The 22259-nt window shown below is 31.6% G+C and overlaps 2 protein-coding genes and 1 non-coding gene across 5 annotated transcripts; 1 reads left to right on the top strand and 2 right to left on the bottom strand.

Annotated features, from left to right (window-relative positions):
- Positions 1-10098: 10098 nt before the first annotated feature.
- Positions 10099-11110, bottom strand: LOC146955419 (uncharacterized). Its single transcript, XM_085721447.1, has one exon. The coding sequence runs from the start codon at positions 10753-10755 to the stop codon at positions 10198-10200; it is 558 nt and encodes a 185-aa protein (XP_085577573.1). The 5' UTR covers positions 10756-11110; the 3' UTR covers positions 10099-10197.
- Positions 11111-15288: 4178 nt separating this feature from the next.
- Positions 15289-15360, top strand: TRNAC-GCA (transfer RNA cysteine (anticodon GCA)). Its single transcript has one exon. It is a non-coding gene; the product is annotated as a tRNA-Cys (tRNA).
- A 1934-nt stretch (positions 15361-17294) lies between these two features.
- On the bottom strand, positions 17295-21810 carry LOC146955417 (putative sucrose-phosphatase 2). 3 transcript variants are annotated; one of them, XM_085721431.1, is made up of 9 exons: positions 21772-21810; positions 21092-21174; positions 20553-20852; positions 20283-20384; positions 19946-20140; positions 19526-19819; positions 18501-18687; positions 18376-18419; positions 17295-17583 (listed from the first exon to the last, which is right to left on the bottom strand). In XM_085721431.1, exons 2-9 carry the CDS (start codon positions 21149-21151, stop codon positions 17509-17511), a joined length of 1257 nt encoding a protein of 418 aa, XP_085577557.1. In that variant the 5' UTR covers positions 21152-21174; positions 21772-21810; the 3' UTR covers positions 17295-17508. The 3 variants fall into 3 exon arrangements, with proteins under 3 accessions (XP_085577557.1, XP_085577560.1, XP_085577551.1); XM_085721434.1 differs by having other exon boundaries at positions 21536-21774; XM_085721425.1 differs by having other exon boundaries at positions 21676-21774.
- Positions 21811-22259: the final 449 nt, after the last annotated feature.

Here is a 22259-nt window from a genome sequence, read left to right as displayed (position 1 = left end):
AGCACAAAACATGGTCAGATGCATAAATAAACCTAGCATTAGAATTACACCAAAAATTAGGTACATGTACACATCAATTCACAACAGCTTAAACTTGAACCAAATATTATCATGGCTATAAATCATTTATAATTGACACAAGTAATTTATATATAATAATGAGAAGTAAGATGAAATTGATACAATCTGCATATCAACATATATCTAATACTACATAATTTGTCGAGAATCGTTTCTCATCTATCTATTATCTTTATCTGTCTATCATACTTATTTCTAATCTTACTTAACATTGCAACCACCCCTCCAATCCAAACCCTAAACCTAATTGTTTTAGGCATCAATGAATGATAGTTGTTGATTTCAATCAAAACATATCTGCACATATCTCAACCATTAATCTCTAGGCATAATGGTCAGCATATACATCACAATACCCATTTCAAATTCAATAACCATTAATCTCTAGGACTTAATACTCATTGACCCACTAATTCCGAAACATCTTTATATAATAATTTTAGCATAGGTGCTACCCTAAAATTTTAAGTGCATTTTTAAAAAAATAGTAAACCATACAATCATTTATATTTTATTTCCTTCATCCTAATTAAATATTTAAATGAGTTTATAATATTTTTAAAATTAATATCCTAATTAAAGATTATTAAATTATTATGTTTTTTAAGTGAAAAAATATTATGTTTTATTCAACGTCATATTTTTGTATCCATCATTCATTCTATTATTAAAATTAATAATCACATATGCTTTAAAACTGCATTAATATGCTAAAATTAATCAAAGGGTGGATGAATCCATTTGATTGGTTGAGAAATCAAACAATGATAATAATTTGATGGTTGTCATTGAAACATGTTTTTTTTTTTGAGGGGGCAAAGTGCCATTGAAAGATATTAATAAGAAATCAAAAAATCATTTAGTTTTGTCATTATAAGACTTTTACAATTAATTTTATTTCTGGAAAGAAAAAAAATCTAACAACTAATTACTAACATTTGACATTAAAAAAGCATTTGTTTTATAGGATATCTTTTTTCTTAATTAAATATATAACTTTTAAACTATGATAATCAATAAAATCTTATGTCTTTCATTTTAAATAGTATTCAAGACATTTTGCTAATTCCCTAAAAAAAAAGACATTTTGCAAATTAAAAATAGAAAATAATTGACATTTTAAGGATCTACACTAACAAGCTTTTTTAAGATAAAAATAAAATTTATGGAGAAAAAAAAGTAGGGGACGTAAATCTAACCCGATAAAAAATTAGGGATATAAATCGAATCCAAAAAAAGAGCCAACACTGTCTTTTCTATTCATTTCAGTGATAGTCTTTGTCTCAATTGTTGTTTTTATCATCTTGAATTTAATTCATTTGAAAATATTATGACATTTAATCAAATGAACTTTGTTCATTGATATGACCACATATGTTAAAATTAATTTGTGATAAAATATTTCTAAGTATACAACAATGCCTTAAACTTTTGTAAAAAAATGTCTTAATTTTTTTACTAAAGCCTTAAATATTATACTATATACATTAATTTTTTTCAGCTTATTATAGAAGTTTCTTATTCATAGCACCATCATCACTAATTATAATTTACAATTTTTTGTCTTGGACCATGAGAATTGCTAAAAAAAAAATATATTAAGCAAATTTGTTGCTAATTTTTAAAATGTTACTTTGAAATTAAACCAAGATTGTATTCCCATTTTTTATTAATATGGAATTTATATTTATATTGTTAATATATTTCATGCAGTGACCTTTAACCACATAAATATGATTAATACCGGTATTCAATTGAAATTAAATTTAAATTATAAACATTTGTGAAGTAATTAATTTTTTACCTCTCAAAATAGGAATTTTTTTCTTTGTGAAAAAAATATTTTTGTTGTAAAGGACTCTTTGTATACCGGAGTTTGATCGAAAGATTATTCTACTGAAAAATCAAACTCGGGTTTCCTGATTAATTTGGAACTCACTAACCACTTGAGTTCAATCACATTACAATCAATGCTTTTTTAGTAAAAATATTTCAAATAATTCTAATTTCATAATTCATATTAATGCTCAAATAAATTTTACAGTCCTATAATTGCAACTCGGTTGGAAGCTCCATTGATATTGATATGCATGTGTCAATGTTCAAACTTATACCCGTCATTGTGTGAATTTAACCGCTGGAGTACTTGAGAGAAAAAAATACAAAATATCTCATGAGTATATTTTTCTAATTGCTCTAATTTATATAAATGGAAAGGATATTCTCTCCAAAAAAAATGGAAACGATATATTATAAAAACCATTTTTAAATATGAATGTCATGAGTGTTGTATGTTTTAGGAGTTTATGAAAATAGAAAGAAAATGCTAATACCAATATTGAATAAATAAATGTTAATTTTTTTAGAGGATAAATAAATGTTGATTAGTAATTGTTGTAGATTCAAACAAAATCACCACGATGTTAAATTAAAAAATTAAATAAATAAATAAAGAAATTTTGTTCATGTGGTCAATTATAGCTCCATCAACGACGAATTATTATGGAGAACATGAGTTTGATTCTAGGTGGAACAGTTAATGGTCAAACTTTACTAACCTCCCGACTTAACTTAAGATTACTAGGACCCCTTTAGCTTTAAAGCCATAGGGCTAACACCATAATAAACAGTGGTGGACCTAATAGAGAATAATGTTTATGAAACGACTCTCTACACTTTTATACAGATCTAATTAAATTTGTTGGAATATAACAATATAGTTATTTGTGGAACTCATTTGTTGAAGAAATTACATTCTTATTAAGTATTATTATTAAAAGATAAATGAGTAATGTGTATAAGCGACTCATTCAAAATCTCAAATTGGCGACAACTTTTATTCAAACAAATTTAATTCATGTTTCATTTAAAATTAATGTTTGAAAGAATGAATTAAGAATTATTTGAAAGAAATACATGACATCTAAAAACTAAAAAAAAAAAAAAAAAATAGTTCATAATTTTCTTACTACCGGGGATCATACATTTAGTTTAATTATCACTTTAGACTAAAAGAAACGACATAAGTGATATTGACACCACATCTTCACCCTAAATCTTAAGACATTAGATATATTATGTTGCTCAATATCTACTCTTGAATTCAATGTTGAACTTTTACTCACATTTGACACAATAACAACTCTCCCACTCGCGCTCCCGCTACAAAGTCGAACCGAGTTTTGTTACGACCGTTGGAATTTATGGGGAACTCACGGTGGTGTGGATCGATCCATTGGAGCTAGAGCAATCATCCAAGTGAGAATGATATTACATTTTCATCGAATATTTAAGGTATTAAGTATATGAGTCTTCCAACTTATATGTTGTCTAACCTCCACTCTTTTATTCAATGTTGAAATGTAACTTACACTTGATACATACAACATTTTTTCACTTAAGTATGGTTGAATTCTAGCCCGTACTTGGCACGGGTATCCATACTAGTTTCAATTCTTTTGACTCAATTAACTTAGCAAAAAACTTGCTTTGAAATTAGGGCAATAAATGTGCATTGATTCCTAATAAAACCGTTCGGATTTTACTATAATTTGTTTGCAAAGAACTTCAAGGCTCTGTGCCTATTCATTTACAACCATTCTATGAATTTTCTTTTTGTTGAATGATTCTAAGATAGTGTATTATTTGGCTAAAATGTCTATTTTACCCTTCATTTTTTGCTACCTCATTCCAATTTTACCCTCCCACTCTTATTCTCATTTTGCCCTCCACTTTTTTTGAGTCATTCTTATTGTGCACTCCTCCCATAACTCTACTTCACAACTATAAATACAGAACTTTGGTCAAGGACAAATGTTCATATTCCACTTCTTTACCACCAAGGCTGGCCCTAGGCATAGGCAGGGGGTGCGACAGCCTAGGGCCCATGCTGGTAGGAGATCCAAAAAAGAAAATTATGGTGGGAGTTGTATATAGAAATATTTGGTTTATATGGGGTATATATAGTAACGTTCATCGAAAGACCCCAAATATTGACATGATGAAGGGCTGGGTTGAAGCAATGTTGTTGGCCCTTTTTGCATGATTTGTTATATTTACCCCCGTTTAGCACAAAAATATCTATATACATCCTTTCTATAAAAAATCTTGGTTGTTCTTAATAATATGTCAAAAATATATTATCGAAGAAATTAGTGATATTTTTTTCGGTCCTTTATTCCTAATAATGTGCCTCTCTATTATTAAAAATAAAAATAGACTAGAAAAGAGGTTATTGAAGCTAAAACCTCCATAACTTGGATGAATTTGGCAAATTGTGAAAGATATCCTACTTTGCACCAAAATATATCTTCTCTTAAGTAAAAATTAGAACAAGCTTCTAAAGCTAAGGTGAATTTTGCTATAAAAAATAAAACTTATGCTTATGTTATGACGAGGAAAATAAAGCTTCAACCTAACTCCAAGAAAAGTAAATGGATTTAATTTGTCAAGTAATAGGCTTGTAACGTGGTTTTCACCGAAAGAAAAAGGAAATTATCAAGGCTAAAAGGGCCTAAAGGATAATATAGTATAGAGTCGATTGACAAGCTCAGATTCCTAATTATGAATCGATACTATGTATATAAAGAAAATAAAGGGTTTTTGGGAGATTTTGGACTGTCTTTTTTGTTATTTCAAGTATACATACCTTTGAACAAAATTTTCTATAATAATGTTATATTGTTGGTGTTACTAAAAATTGTAAGAATTTTTGTCAATTTTTTATTGCTGCATTGAAAAATTATAAATATGGTTTGTTGAGTTTGTTACATTCGAAAGTCAAAAATATCTATGTTTATAAATTTAATATATATCAAAAAGTTTATATAAAATATCGTTTGTAATTTCAATACAAAATTTCTATAAAATATCGCTGATAATCTGCACTCGTTAGCGCAATAAAAAAATGGAAAGACGGACACGGTTTTGGTAGTTTATAATAATGGTTAAACTCAATAGTTAATTAAGATAGATACTTTTGTTAAATTATTACATTCTAGTAATGGCTTAACAAATTTCTTAATCTGCTTAAAAAAACCTTAAAATACCACTCAATATAAGAGGGAAGATTAATACAGGATGTGGGAGATTGGAGACAAGACATGGAAGAAAGAAAGAAACTAAAGAAATTTACAGCAGACAATCAACATCGTGCTAAATTTATGATTTCTTTGAGAACGAATCAGTAGTTTCTGATAACTGCCAAGAAAACAACCCTTCTTCTGTTCTGATCTTCCCTTTTCACTTCTGGTGTTGAATTCAGAATTCCAAAATTCACTGAAATCTTGTTAGTGGTCCATCATTATTATTAATGTTCATTATTCACAAATCGTGTGGACCACTGTACGACAATATAACGGCTACCATTATGAATCATCTCTGGATATAATTTTAAATTGTGTTACAACTATAATACTAGATTTATGGATCATAGTAATGATCAGCGAGAAAATATAACTGCAACAATTACGATAAAGATGTCATTTGCAATGTCTTGCTGCAACTTAAAACCATTTTTGCGAAAATCGTGTCTATCATATGTTTAGATTGACAATGAGTTTTACAAAACCACGGTAACAACTTGATTTTGTTATTCTTAGCAAACATTACGGTGGCACAATGTGATATTATCGAACTTGCCCCTAACCACTAACTAAAAAAAAAAAAAAAAAAAAAAAACTTGCCTCTAACCCAAACATGCACTAATGTTTATGATTTCATTCCGTACAAATGTACATAAAATTTCTTCTCATGTGAATTGAGCTAGTCAAATGGGTAGATACCATGACCAACTGCATTTGTGTTAGAGCTACATGAATTTAATTAGTGTGGACTGAAAAAATTGAATTGCTTGAGAGGAGAAGGAGATGAACTGGTGAAGAGTAAAAGTAGGACCACTAGAGAAGGACAAATTATTGGTACTAAGGCAAAAAATGTTATTATAAAGTATCGATCGAACCATTTCTAGGGACAAGTTGAAAGGTCCAATTCTTACCCAAACTGTTGAGATCTCTGACTCATCTGAACCATTCTGCTTTGTTTTAATACTTAATAACTAACTAACTAAAGGGTAGCTTAGATTAGCAAATGATTCTAAATCTGTTTGTGACTTGTGATCAGTGATCCCCCACATGCATGTTTGACTACAATCCAAGTTACATTCTTGAAATATATCTCTAAAATTTCTGATACCTCATCTGCACCACATGCATATTCCCAAAACAGTGTTAGAAACTTTAAGTTGCATATTCCTAGTGACAATCCTATAGGTCCCAACGTCAAGTTACTACTAGGTCAAGGGGAGCAACTAAAACATCCTAGCAAATATCGACGTCTAGTCGGCAAACTTAATTACATCACAGTAACCAGACAAGACATTAAGTTTGATGTTAGTTTGGTTAGCCAATTTCCAAATGCTCCATGTGATAACCATTGGAACACTGTGATCTGCATTCTTAAGTATATAAAGAATGCGTCGGGTAAAGGATTACTATATGAAAACAACGGTAACACCGAAGGTGTAGGCTATTGTGATGCTGATTGGGCAGGTTCATCCGCAGATAGAAAATCCACGTCAGGGTAATGTGTCCTCACCAGAGGAAATTTGATCTCATGGTGGAGCAAGAAATATAACATAATTGCAAGGTTTATGCAGAAGCTGAATACCATGTTATAGCAACAGCAAATTGTGAACTCGCATGGCTAAGACAATTACTCCAACAACTCAAATTAGCAGATGTCAAGGCAATGAAACTAATATGTGAAAACCGAGCAGCACTACATATCGCTTCCAATCCAATTTTTCACGAAAGAACTAAGCATGTTGAGATTGACTGTCACTTTGTAAGAGATCAGGTTCTTTCAAGAAAAATCATTACAGATTTTGTTGGTTCGAATGATCAATTGGCAGACATATATGCTAAGTACCTTAGAGGACCACAGGTTGAATCTGTTTGTAACAAGTTTGGTGCATATAACATGAATGCTCCAGCTTGAGGAGTGTTGGAATTGAGAATCTGTAATATTCTTTATAAGTGTAACAACTGCCTAGTTGATTGTTAATATTCCTAGGATTATAGAACTTTCTATGTTAGTGCTTATTCAATATAATTATTGTAACACCATTTTTTTAGGGATTTTTTTATTGTAACATCATTATAAATACAATAATGTGATCTCATATTAGACATACATAATTCACACAAGTAACATACAAATTCAATACAATCAGCTGTTATTGTAACCTTTAGTATTGGCTAAGCATGAAAAACGGCATATAACTCGGCTAACAATGAATAAGTGAGAAATAACATGATCATCCTTTGATATTTTCATGAATCGTTTTCATGAATTAGATTGGACATTTTCATGAATCATCATAAAAAGTACAATTCCTATAAGAATTTGTTGGAATAGAAGTGAAATTTCATCGGCCTCCAAAGAGGGAGGTAAACCGAAACGTAATCACCAGCAACGATGAAAGAAAAACCTATAACACGTGAGTGCAGGGGGAGTCCACTCTAGTTATCATGTAGATGAATTGTTAGTCGCTCGATTAAAAATTTAGACGGTCACGATTTGGTGTCAACGAATCCGTTGACACCTGGATGGCATAGGAAGGGGTATCTGACTCTATTGAGACTCGTCTTGATGTCTCACCTATCTCTTGACTTAATCAAAAAAAAAGAAAAAATATATTTTATACACCACTGTCGAGTCAATTATATTGTACCGTGTATTTATGATAATGGTTAAAGTCACTAGTTAATTCAAATAATTTTGTAAAATCAATACATTCTTTTATTTAATTAATTACTTACAACTTTCTTAACATGCCTAAAAAAATTAAAATAACATTCAATATAAGACTGAACAGTAATACTAATACCAAATGCAGGGTTATGAAGTAAAATGACTGAAAAAATCTGCAGCAGACATTCACCATCGTGCCAAATTGATTATTGCTTTGACAATGAATTAGTAGTTTCTGATAACTGCCAAGAAAACAACCCTTCTTCTGTTCTGATCTTCCCTTTTCACTTCTGGTGCTGAATTCAGAACTCCAAAATTCACTGAAATCTTGTTAGTGGTCCATCACTATTATTAATGTTCATGATTCACAAATCTTGTGGACCACTGTACTAGAATATTACTGCCATTATGAAACTGGATCCATCACAACATTAACTCCTTGTTTGGAATAACATTTTAAATTGTGTGTTACAATTATAAAACTATATATATGGATCATAGTAATGATCATTGAGAAAATATTATATTTTCATTTTGCATTAGTGTACATATATTTCCTTAGTCAAAAAGGTAGATACCATGTAAATAGAAAAGAATCACACAGACAGAGCAACCACAATTATATTAGAGCCACATGAATTTAATTAATGTGGACTGAAAAATTTGATTTACTTGAGAGGAAGGGAAAGGAATGAAGAATAAAAGCAGGACCACTAGAAATAAATAAATAAAAAAATAAATAAATAGAGGACCACTAGAGAAAGACAAATTATTGGTACTAAGGCATAACAGGTATGCATCCATGTCAAGGACAAGTTGAAAGGTCCAATTCTCACCCAAACTGTTGAGATCTCTGACTCAACTGAACCATTCTGCTATGTTTTAATATACTAATAACTAACTAACTAAAGGGTAGCTTGGATTAGCAACTGACTTGTCACTATACTTCTGTACAATGTCTCAGTTCAGCCATAAAAAAATCATTCAAAGTATGTGTAGAGGAATTTGAAAGTCATTGTCAGAAAATGACTTTAAAGTGTAAATGAAATCACTGAATTGTGATCTCTCAACCCAATTGGTGTCCATCTCTGTTGCATGGACACTTCTGATTGAAGGCCTATCCAACACGTATCGTGTCCAACACCGACCCGACACTTGTGATTATATTGAATCGTGTCATTTTTTCTCAAAATTTTATCAATGTTGACGTATCAATGTCGTGTCCGGTGTCCGTGCTTCGTAGGTGTCCATAACCACATGCATGTTTGACTACAATGCAAGTTACACACTTAAAATATACATCTAAAGTTTCTGATAGCTCATATTCACCACATGCATATTCCCAAAATATTGCATTAGGAAGTTTACACAGTGAGAAGATTAATATTTTTGTCTTGTGTGAAACTCACAATTTTCAATTCTTTGTCCTTCAGGCAATAATATTGAAATTGAAATTTGTTAGAGGACTACTTTAAAATATTGAAGACATAGAGCTTATAACTAAATATGAGAAGAATGCTTTCATCAATAATAAAAAGGAAGACAATAACAGAAGAAACTACATGCATCATATGAAGCACGAACACAGAAACGGACACCGGACACGACATGGATACCGACTGCCAACACCAATAATCCATTTATCCAAAGGTAGTAAAATGGAAAATGTTACCGATTCACATCTCTTTCCTTGCATACACCCTTTATCAAAAATAGTTAGTTTTTAGACATAGTAAAAACAAATCAATAACATATATCAATTTCTTTTCATCTTTGCAATTCACATGTTTTCTTCATAACTTAATAATCTTCATCACATAACAAATTTAGCTTTAGGCCAACCAGTACCACCACCTTAAGGTGACAAAATTCCTTCTATCTCATTTGGGAAAAATGATACAAACATGAAAATCTAAAAATAAACAAAAAACCAAAGGCACTTGACATTAGAATAATAGTAAATTGTGATTGCGATCGAGATTGCAATTACATTATAAATCTTCATATTGTTGTAAAATACGGGTAAATGTGACTGATGCGGCTGTGATTACAATCATATTATCGTTAACAAGACCCCTAAATGTTTAAATTTCGATAGCAATTGCAATTACGGATTGTAATTTAGCTTATGTTTGGTATTACACAAAATATGCAAAAACAACACCATGATTCTGACATATCCGCTGTGATAAACAAACATGCACTTCAAATCTCGAATTTAAAAAATTATATGTTTCATTTGTAAGAAATGAGAATAAATCAATCTTTTAAATTGGAAAATTGCATTAATCATATAAAATAAACGATATACAAGTTCCAAATTATCTCATCTTTCACTACAACCATTGATTTCATTTGATTTGATCACAAGGTTGGTACAATAATAACCTGAAAATTTGGAGTAGCAGTTTGAGAAGAAGAAAAAGACGAAGAATCTTTATTCCTCTGTGAAGAGCTTCTCCAAAAACCAGTTCCATAAAACGTATCCCACATCTCCTTCTCCAATTCCACAACATCTTTATCTTCTTCTTGCACCCCCAAACTCTCACTTTTCACACCCCTGTATGTTTCTTCATCATCACTACATGTTGGATGAACACGAGCCCCAACAACATCATCACAACAACCACATGTACAACGACGCTTCGCCGGAAACATCCCTTCTCCTGAAGCCTGAATCCTTCTCCGATGACGCTGCTTCCTCTTCCTCAACGCTCGGAGACAAAGAGTAGCCGGAACTTTATAGATCGCTAGATAAACGATATTCGCCACGGCACATGGCGCACAACAACACACCGCCGCTGTTCCACCAACGGCTTCACCGAGGCGGGTACCGGCTTTTAAAGAACTCTTGTTCTGTTGTAGCAGTGGTTGTCGTCGGTTGGACGAAGGGATTTGTCTAAGAACAACCTTACTCGACATATTGGATACTAATCTCTCGAGTCAGATAAAAAAATTCTACAGAGACTAATTTCTCGAGTCAGATAAAATGTTTGTTGTGTGCTAAGAAGAAGAAACGGAAGATAAAGTCTGCCCTTTATGTTATGTTAAAGAGTAGCCTTATCTTCCGGTGGTGCCATAAAGCACCCTTTGTAACGGAAAATGAATAGGAAATGTAAATGGAAAGTTTGTTATAACGGAAAGAGAGAAATAATAAGCGAATAATGAATGAGTTTATATTTTTTTTTATGATGCTAAATTTTAGCAGGTGATCCGAAAATAGAGGCAGAAGAAGAGAAAATAGTGATGTTTTGGATTAAGGGGAATTGTTGGTGTTGTGTGAAATGAAATCAACGTTGCCTATAAATGTGGGAAATGAAGGAGAGAAAATGTTTTTTAAAGTAAGTTGAGATGAGACATTTTTTATTTTTGGGTTTATTTGGTGTGTGGAGTGGAATTTGGTGTGATGTGACGTAAATAGGGGGTGATTAATTAATGTATGTATCTAGAATTAGAAAGGGTTGAAATGAAGAAAAATAGGATGAAGACAAAATGTATTACGCAATGGCAGCTAATAAAAAGCATATGATTTTGGGTTTCTAGAGAGAACACGGGTGTAATAGTCAAATTGAGTGAGACACACAGATATTGTAGGGAAAGGGGAATCGGCAGGGAACGCACAATTGGACTCGTGTGTATGTATTAGCCACATTTTATTTGACTCCACCTCGTGATATTGTTGTTTATTATTTGTTTGCTTAATTAAAGTCAAGTGCTTTTCTGTCAAAAAAAAAAAAGTTTAAAGCCAAGTGCTTGTGTGGATATGATTAGGATTCTGTTTTCAAAAAACAAGTTTAAAGCCAAGTGCTTGTGTGGATATGATTAGGATTCTGTTTTTTATTATGAGTTGATTAATATGATTAGGACTCGATTAATAATAGTGAAGTTTTTGTATATAAAAAAATAATAGTAAAGTTCTTTTTAGTAATATTTTTTTTTTAGGGATTCTTTTTAGTAAATAATATAATAGTGAAGTTCTCTCCAAAGAAAAATAATAATTAGGGTGTACAAAAAGAACTTGAGTCCCGTAAGTGTAGCTCAGTTGGTAGCTACTAGGGATAATTTGTGTAAGGGCCGGGGTTCGAACCCCGGATTCCCCACTTCTCCATACATAATGTGTATGTGTGTGAATCTAACTACTAAACTACTTGACAAAAAAAAAACAAAGAACTTGCATACTAATACTACTTGACAAAAAAAAAACAAAGAACTTGCATACTATAAATAACAGGTGAAGTCGGATTGTATATTTTAAATCCAATCCTACACCTTAGATTGGATCAATTTTTAAACTTGAATTCGACCATAAAAGAATTAATCAATTAATGTGTATGTGTGTGAATCTAACTACTAAACTACTTGACAAAAAAAAAACAAAGAACTTGCATACTAATACTACTTGACAAAAAAAAAACAAAGAACTTGCATACTATAAATAACAGGTGAAGTCGGATTGTATATTTTAAATCCAATCCTACACCTTAGATTGGATCAATTTTTAAACTTGAATTCGACCATAAAAGAATTAATCAATATTTTCTTGTAGATAGATGAAATCATAAGTACTCAATGCAACTCACGCATACAAATAGAGAAGTTGGGGTTCGAACCCCGATCACGACATCTGATGTAATAGTTTTTGCATTTTTGTGATTGTGATAGTGTAAACATGTGTTGTAATGTGTTAAAATGTAGAATTTAATATCATGTGACACATTCCTATGATGGTTCTCATTTAAGAAGTGGCCTAGGACGACCAAGAGGGGAAAATATATGTGAAATTTTAACAATATGGTGAAGATGTAAAAAGAAAGATTAAGTTTATAAGATAACTGAATAAAATACTTTGAATTAAACTGATCCAACATATAAATAGAGTATCATCTTAAAAACCTATTTAGTTATGGTTTAGTTACTCATGTTAAGTAAAGATAAATCACAAAAGAAATAAAACAGGGTTGAGGACTAACTCCCCCCTTGATGTTCTTAGTGTTTGCATTCCTCTTAAACTGCTTCGTTAATGAATAATTGTGAATGAGAGGATCTGTATTTATAGGCTGAATTCAATAAGTTTGGGCTGAAAAACTGGACTTTTTCCTCTAATTTGTAGCTGAAAACAACAATATAAATTGTTTTTCTCTCAAGTGTGCATGTTTGCCATGCATGGAGGCATGCGCCTCGCACATGGTGCCTTAAATAGTACATTTTGTGCACTGTTTTGCACACCCGGGGCGCACAAAGTCATGCCCCGGAGAGCATAGCACCTTCTTCCAATGCATTTTTGTCTTTTCTTAGTCTGTTTAAGTGTTTTCTTCCTTGAAATTTGTCTTTGGACTTGGAAAGAATTTCGCCACTTTGTAAGTCCCTTGAATCTTCATTCACGGTCTTCTCAATTCTTCATGAGGTGATCTGTTTTATCAAATTACAAGATTTTGCAGTTAGGAATATCAAAAACACCTAAGAGTTGTACGATTTCAGAAAAACTAGAATTGCATGAATCAATATGTAAACATTAGAAAACATCCCTTAAACCATATACAATTGTTCTAGACCTCTTCTGATTTAAGTCAAATCATAACTAAAATGATTGAAAAATATGCTTAAAATAATGTAAGATGACTTGTGATATGTACTAGACAACTTTTTGTCTTGTACGATGTTCGATGGATAAAATGTTATTTTGGTATTTTAGATAAATTGTATTTGAGAAGAAAAAAAAGTTATGATATAATTTAGTTAGGGACGAAAACTTCGGTTTTTGTCTAGTCTCTTGTCCCCTAATTTGTCTAATATTAGATACAATTTTAAAAAATCAAACATGTTACAACTGAAGTTGTCATGTATAATCCTTCATATTTTATTTTTAGTAGATCAAATACAGCTATATAATGTTACAATTTAGATTACAACATTATCCGTCCTTCAAAAAAAAAGATTACAACATTATCCTTGAACCGTAGTCCGCCCCGGCTTCTCTTGAGTGTAATGAATAGAGAATTACGATGCGTAAAAACATCAAGCATTTCAAATAATGGGGTTTTGTCTTAAAAAAAAAAACGTACATGGATCTTTTTTATTCTTTGATAGAGATTATTTGGGATGACATGTTGTCAAGCAAACCGGAAGGTGGTAATTTATGAGCTGGAATTTTGAGATTTTAGGAGAAAAGTCGTTTCCGTGTAATAGAGCAATGAAAAATAAAATTAACTAATGAAATAATTAATTAAGCCATGTAATAGAGCATTAAGAATTAAGCAATACTTCTCTCCGAAAAAAAAAAAAATTAAGCAGTACATGAAATTAAGCATTACTTTCATGAAAAATTAAAATGAGCAATTAAACGGATATGATATGATCATCATAATAAAATATAACATAAATCCACACACACTTGAAAAATGATTAAATTTTGCTCCTTGTATTACAAAAGGAAAGCGTACATAAATATACCCCAATACATGAGGCCATGTGACTATGCGGAGATGAGGCAAAGAAACGTTGTTCAAGATGTGAAGAATAAGAGAGGAGAAAGCATAAGATCAAGGAAGATGATGCATGTACAGAACATAGATAGGAACAACAACCCGTACATGACTCGAATATCCATTGAATTATATGAATGATTCGATTTGTTTCTGTAGCTAGCTACTGCTTCCTATTGTTATAGTAGACAAAAAAAATATGGAGACGATATTGAGGACTTTGGCATTGAAATATGATGTGTTTGGAGAAGATAGATTTCATAAGAGTAGGTGTCACATGAACTATTCTAATGTATGTGTCAACTTGGTGCAGTGTACACGCATCATGTGAGAAAATGTGTGTCACAAATCTTATTCATCCATTTTTGATAAATTATGATAAATCATATTATGTTTTTGTCTTCTAAAAAAAATTATGTTTTTGTGTGTAAGGAAAAAAGTTCGATGGAAAGAAAGAAAATAAATTAGCTGATGAGAAAGTAAAGAAAATAATAATTTTTGATAGACATTCAATATTTAATGGTTATTTTTTCTTTAATAAAAAGATCAAATAATTTAAGATAAAAAAAATATTTAACGAGATTTTTCCACTAAAAAAAATATTAATGAGATTTTTGATTGATCACTTAAAATATTTGTTCATCTTTGACATTGGATTTAACTTAAAAATTAACTTGACTGATAGAAGTGCCGTTAGAAGATCTAAATGTAATAAATCATAAATAAATTATATGATATTGGTTGGGATACAAGTTTCTACTGTGTATGTTAAGTTGACTGATTGATTGCTGTTGGAGAAATAATGTTGCTCCACTCATAAGTTATCATAGTTGAGATGATTATTTATTTATTTATTTTTTGACAAAATCACAGTTGAGTTTTAAAAGTGTAGAATTGTCCTTCAAAAAAAAAGTGTAGGTTTGTGTTCTTTAGATTTTAATATCTATAAACAAACGGAGACTGTTAACACCAAGGGTCCATAGCTCAGTGGTAGAGCATTTGACTGCAGATCAAGAGGTCACCGGTTCGAACCCGGTTGGGCCCTTTTTATTATTTCTTTTTGATATTTTTCGTTATTCTTTTTTTTTTTTTTTTTTTCGTTATTCTTATTTGGCACTTCCTTTTTGTTAAGTGACATCGTGTATTTCTTCCTTTTATAGTTTTATTACATTTTATTCTCCATTGAAAGATGAATGCCATTTGTTTATTGCATCAATATATAAACCAAGTTTTGTAAATAAAAAACAAAAATCATAGATGACCAAGTTCAAAGAGTACAGAAATTTTAGAGTAACGACTCGTTGTAACAAAAAATTGCAGAGAATCTGTAAAAAAAGACCACAAACAAATAGTCACTTAAAATTACCAACTTAGGATATATTATGTTTTTTTTCTTTACCAAGGGAGCATTATTTGTAAGACTCACTAGAGGGGAGGTTAGGTGCATTAAGATAGAACTCAAGGGAGGTGGTTATCATTTTCCCTTTTTAAAACTCATAGTTTTTACAGCAACTGTAGTTTTTTTTTTTGTGGTGGCCGGGGTTTGAACTCCGGAGCATGCATTGTCCTAACCAACTGAGTTATGCTCACGAGGACACAGCAACTGTAGTTTAATAACGATGAATTAATATGTTTTATTTTTTAATTTTAAACTATTTTTATTTTTAATAATCGAGTGTATTCTAATCTTTTCATATGGAGAAATTAAAATGGTAAATAAGAATGTTATAAACATTCTTTCTAATACGGACTAATTTATTGGGTGGAAACCATATGAACTCCACCATTTTTTGCGAATCTATTTACAAAGTGTAGAATCCACATTGATTTTAATCAATAAAAGCGTTAAGTGTTGCAAATCAAATGTTTCTAACTTTCCTCACAGTAAATAAATGAACTTAAAATATATGACATTTTATGTGAACAATCGTAAACTTATTTTAAGTTAGAAATATAAGCCAAATATGAAAATAACTTATGATTACTCTCCAAGTCATTTTTAACTTAAATGAACTTAAAATATATGACATTTTATGTGAACAATCGTAAACTTATTTTAAGTTAGAAATATAAGCCAAATATGAAAATAACTTATGATTACTCTCCAAGACATTTTTAACTTACTTCTTTTTCTTTTGTCTGCAGACGAAGTAGATTTTAGATTCTATATGGATCGAAGAAACTCCGCCTCGTATTTCTACAGTCTTGGCATTTGATTTATAGCCAGACTTTCGTTAATGAAATTGTCTTTAACGTCAAAAAAAAAAAAGTACTCCCTCTGGTCTCAAATATAAGAAAAGATTCATTTTTTAGGTTCATTGAATAATTAATATATTTGTTTTACAATGTAGACTAGATACATTAACTACTCAATGAACCTAAAAAAGAAATTTTTTTCTTATATTTGAGACCGGAGGGGGTATTATGTTTTTTTTCTTTACCAAGGGAGTAGTTAGTAAAGACTGGAAATCAATTTTTAACTTATTTAATAGTGTACGACTGCATGCGAATTTTGCAGCTATGCTTTTTAAGATAAAAATAAACATTTTCATAGGTCCTTCAAAAAAAAAAAAAACATTTTCATAGTTTATGCAGAAAATTAACCTCTTTCCTTTTAAAGAGTAGAAATATAACTCATTTCATAAACGTTTATTGAATCAATACTTTATGAACTGATCCTCGCAACAGCTTAATCCAATGTACTAAGCTCTGGTACACATACATAAATTCATAATCTAAAGTACTAAGTGAAGACACAAGAGAAAGTAAAAGCAGATAAACATTCATCTACAATCCACGTAAAACTATTATTGACAAAATTATGAAAAACACAACATTTCCAACTCAATCAGAAATAAAACGATTATGTTTTTTTCCTTCATTCTATTACTTATGCAGATGATGATTGCTTCTCAACATAAATGAGGAGAAAAGGGGATTAAGACCAAACATGACAAACAATAACGCAACAAAACCATCTATCATCAAGCAGAGATGTTAAAAATTCAATTATCAAGAAAGCTATGCAACCAGAAATTTAACAGTAAATTTCAGATACATGTGTCATGGGACACCTTGACATTATGGAAGGTCTTCAAAATATTAAAATGTAGAGATTAGTTTGTCATGAATCACATAACATTTATTGCAAAAGGGATCACAAGATAGAACTTGGATAAGCCATAGGAACTGTCTATATTATCCACTCATGGTCAGATTGTTCCAACCATGACTGGTGCACATGCATCCAGGTGAACCAATCGGAATCCTGAAACCCAAATTTCATTCTTATTAGCAAAAATTAAAGACCGTGTAAAAATATTGTGAAAATGCAAATTAGTAACGGTCAAAATAGTCCCTCATTTTTACCAAACGGAAAATACATTCACGAAATTGTAAAATGTCATAAAAAATAGTCCCTTTTGCGTTAAAGGTTATGAAGTAACACATTAACTGCATGTCACGTTGTACATTGATCTGACGCCAATGCTAGCTTACTAGAGACTAATATATCTATGAAATGTAGACCATTTTAGGGATAAATTTGTCAGTAATTGCAATTGTGCAAGAACTAATTATTGGCAAATTAAAAGACTTAAATTTCATAGGCAAACCAGTCTCTAGTATGGTGGCAATGATGTGGGACTAACATGGGGGTGTCAAATATTCAGTTAATGTGCCACATCATAGTCCCTAGTGATAAACATATATTGAATGACTATTTTGATGTATATATCTTAATTAAGAGCTTCTTTTCCCACCCACAGTTGTTCTGAAAAACAATTCCTGTCTGAGTCTACTAGTCCAGACGGAAAAACGCCTGTTCTTTTTTCAGATTTACCCATCCAACATTAGAAAAGCCGTGTTTTTTCCCGTTTGATTTGGTAAATCCGGAGGGGTGTGGTTTTTAAGAAAACAATGAAGGATAAGAGCAACTCTTTTTTAATTTTAGTGATGTTTTTGCCAATTCGCAAAAAGCAGACTATTTTGACCTACGCTAACGATTTTGAGGACCAATTTGCTTATTCACTCCATAAAAATACTTATGCATTACACATACCTTTCTTAGTATGGTAGTGACAACACAACCATGCCGCTCTTCATCTGCAAGTTGGCAAGTTCGAGAGATATAAAAGAGGGGGAATGAAATGAACATAAATAATAAAAAGTAGAGCAAACTCATACCGTGTAACTCCCATTTATCAAACTTCACCAGCCATATATCCGAACTTATCTGTGTAGCCAACACATTGTCCAACCATATCCTAAACTGTTTCCCCTGTTTGTTACCATACACCTTTCTCAAAATATTTATATACTCCTTAAGAGAATGGTCAGCACCAGAAGGGTGGATATACACACCAGATGGATCCTGCATATTAAAACAAAATAGTTTAGACACTTCTCAATAAGTAAACTCTTGCATAAAGACTCATGGAAAAATGATCATGTGATCAAGAAAAGAGATTATGGCAGGAAGGTCATAAAATTTAGCTTTTAAGCAAATTTTATTTAATAAACTTTAGTGCAGTTCTCCCATGGAAATGTCTATTCCGAATTGTTATAATGGTTGAACAGTTTAGCAAGAATGTCAAATATATAACAAAATGTAGAATATTTAATTAGACATGTATACTAATGATAAAACTTCCACATAAAAAATAACTAATGATAAAACTTAATATCTGTTGATGAAAGATATTCTGGAAAAGAGAAGTGAATGCCAATTGTCAAAACAAGATAATATTCATCAACAACTTGTACAAACCAAAGTAGAAAATATTACCAAAGCAAAGTGACCAATGCATCTAAAGTTAAATCAAGGCATGTAAAAACTGCACAAATGCGGTGCTTTGAGAGATATAGATGAAAAAAAGTTACTAATATCAGATCTTGCTTTTCAATTTCCTTTTTGTAAACTCAGAACTTGCTAAAGCTTAATCAAGGCATGCAAAAACTGCACAAATGAGGTCCTTCGGAAGATATAGATAAAAAAAAAGTTACTAATATAAGATTTTGCTTTTCAATTTCCTGTTTGGTATACTCAGAATTTGCTAGTCCATGAAACTCGAAAATGAAAAAAAAAATGCACCAAAAAGGAATGCTTTAGTAAAAAGAATTTTGGACTACATTTCAAATACGCAGGAGTTTGTTAATGCATAAAGAACATACAATAGGCAATCTGTAAAAGTAAGGGATATCAATCATACAGTGGATGCCTTTATAGCAGCAATAAACAGCTCCGAGTTCTCAACTTCTGCACGTCTCCACTTTTCACTTAACAGACAAAAGTTCACTATTTCTTGAACTGCAGACACATTTTCAACACTCTGTTCTTGTCCAATGTCTGAAACATCTCTTGGGGACAGGTTTGGGCCCAAGTTAAAATGACCTATGGCTTGTATAATCCCAGATGCACAGCGCTCTGAGGCATGCAGAATCTTAGGGTTATCTTTTGCATTTTCGGCATGCCACTGCAGTAATTCCTCTTGGGCGTTGCTTACCTACCCAATGAACAGAAACAGATGCAGCATGCAAAGACATCCCAATTTTAGACTAATAATCTAATGAAAATATGTTGTTAAAAAAAATACTGAAAATATGGTTGGTAAATATGATAAACTACCAACCATGACACCATAAACTCCTGGAATGCTGAATAGCTCGGCATCATTTCCGGAGTCACCACATACTAGAGTATTACCAGGTAGCTTTCCCTCAGTCTCAAACTTTTTAAGCAAATAGGCAAGAGCTTGACCTTTGCCAGCACCTTGTGGTAATATATCCATGTCAACTCCTCCGCTATATATTATTTTAACATCCAACTGGCAAAAAATTACACAATGTTATGGAACTACATACAATATTTTACAAGCATACTAAGACATCAGAGAATCCAACGTATATACACATGATTTGCACGAAATCATTTCTGAGTAAAATGGATATTAATGCATCATAACTTACCCCGCGCTGTTCCAAAATCTTAGAAAGAGCCTCTGTCACTTGCTTAGCATTGTCTTTCTCTACATAAAAGCTAACTTTGTGTGCCCGTTGTTCTGTTTCTGCCTGCAGTACCGATCATTCAAAATATGAATCAAACCACTTGATTGAAGCCATTGTTGCTCAAACTAATAATGTAACAATCAAATAAGTAAATGTGCTAGCGAGTTCCTGATCCATGGTTCACAGAAAACAATAACCAATCAAATCACAGTGAATACCTACTCAAAGTACCTGAGGCTTAAGTTCAGGAAACTTGCTTGCTTCCTCAATGACAATGTCCTTGTCCCATTTCTGGTTCAATTCTTGAACCCACCCATCATCGGGAACCATCGATTTTCCATAAGTAATCTCAGTTCCCACAGACATGATGGTTATATCTGGAGTTATCATAGGCTTCTCTTTCCTCAGTTGTTTGTAGAGTAAAGGCGACCTGCCAGTTGAGAACACCAGCAAAGAATCGTGGCGATATGAGGCTTCCCAAAGGGCATTGAACCTCAAAAGCGAACTATTCTCTGCGTCATGGTGATCAACCTGCAATCAGAAACATACCAACCACTCAAATCACAGGTTCACTAACAACCACTGTAACACTGAACTTCGTATTGAATGCGTGCGTGATATCCGACACATGTTGGTGACAACGTGTCAGTGTGTCTGGTGTTCGTGTCAGTGTCAATGCTTCATGGCGAATAACAACAACAACAACAACAAAAACGAGAAAAACATAATACTAATGGATCATAAAAATTATGAGCAACTGCAAAATATACCATTGTGTGATCGAGATCGGAAACAATCATGAGCCGCGCAGAAGATTTGAGTCTATCCATGATGTTCAATCCCTAACTTGATCCTGTGATTAGAAATTCAACAAACATAAAAAATAAAAATAAAAAAATGAAATAATAATTTAGGATTATAAATAGTGTACCCCTCTCTTCATAAACAGAAATTAAACAACAAATAAATCATCATTATGATGTTTAAAATATTAATCTCTCTCCAATTTAGTCCCAATTGTACTTTAAATTAAATACTAATTATATTACATTTGTGTATTTTAGTGACTAAATTGGCGAGATTAAATGGATGATTTATTCATAAACAAATAAATAAATAAATAAATAAAAACTGTATTGTTGAAATTGTGTTGTATGCATGAGTTGAGTTGAATTTAATGCAGATTGTAATCAAGATGATAATCACAGATTCACCTTAACAATTCGACACAGTAGTAGAAATGAGATTAAAAATAGTTTATTGAGAAATGGAAATTTTGGTAGCTTGATTGGAAGAAAAAAGAAAGAAAGAGAGAAATTGGGTAAAGGAAGAAGAAAGGGAAATGAAAAATTACCGGTAGTGAAGTGAAAGGAATGGGAGAAGAAGAAGGGTGGTGAGTGGTGAGGATGATGTAATAATAACGAAAAAGATGCCAAGCGAATAAGAATACCTTAATTCGATCCTCTTGCCGCTTCTTCTACTAATGTGTGTCTCTCATCAATCAACCTTCACCTTGGTTACTTACTCACTCTATAATCAAAATACTCCTTTTTTTTTTTCTTTTTTTTTTCTTTTTTTTTATTTTATTTTAAGACTTATATTTTAAAATTTAATCAAAATACCTGTAATTTTTAAAAAAAATTTGGTAGTGGCCGGGGTTAAAACCCCGACGTAGTGGCCGGGGTCGGGGTTTAAACCCCGGACATTGCATATTTTATGTATTGTCCCAACCAACTGAGCTAAGCTCATGAGGACTGTAATTTTAAAAGTTTAATGACACTAATTTGACAGTCCAAAACAATCATGATTTTTTAAATATAATTATTTAATTAGCTTGTAGCCCACATCACATAATATATTAGTTTCGGGGTTCGAATCTCAGACACTACCAAAAAAAAATTTCAACACTTTATTGCCCTCACTTGAGTGATAGGCTAA

Source organism: Medicago sativa, chromosome 1 (genome assembly GCF_051527215.1).
Source record: "Medicago sativa cultivar Bolivia chromosome 1, Bolivia_mono, whole genome shotgun sequence".
NCBI lineage: Eukaryota > Viridiplantae > Streptophyta > Magnoliopsida > Fabales > Fabaceae > Medicago > Medicago sativa.
This window is presented reverse-complemented; position numbering and strand designations above follow the sequence as displayed.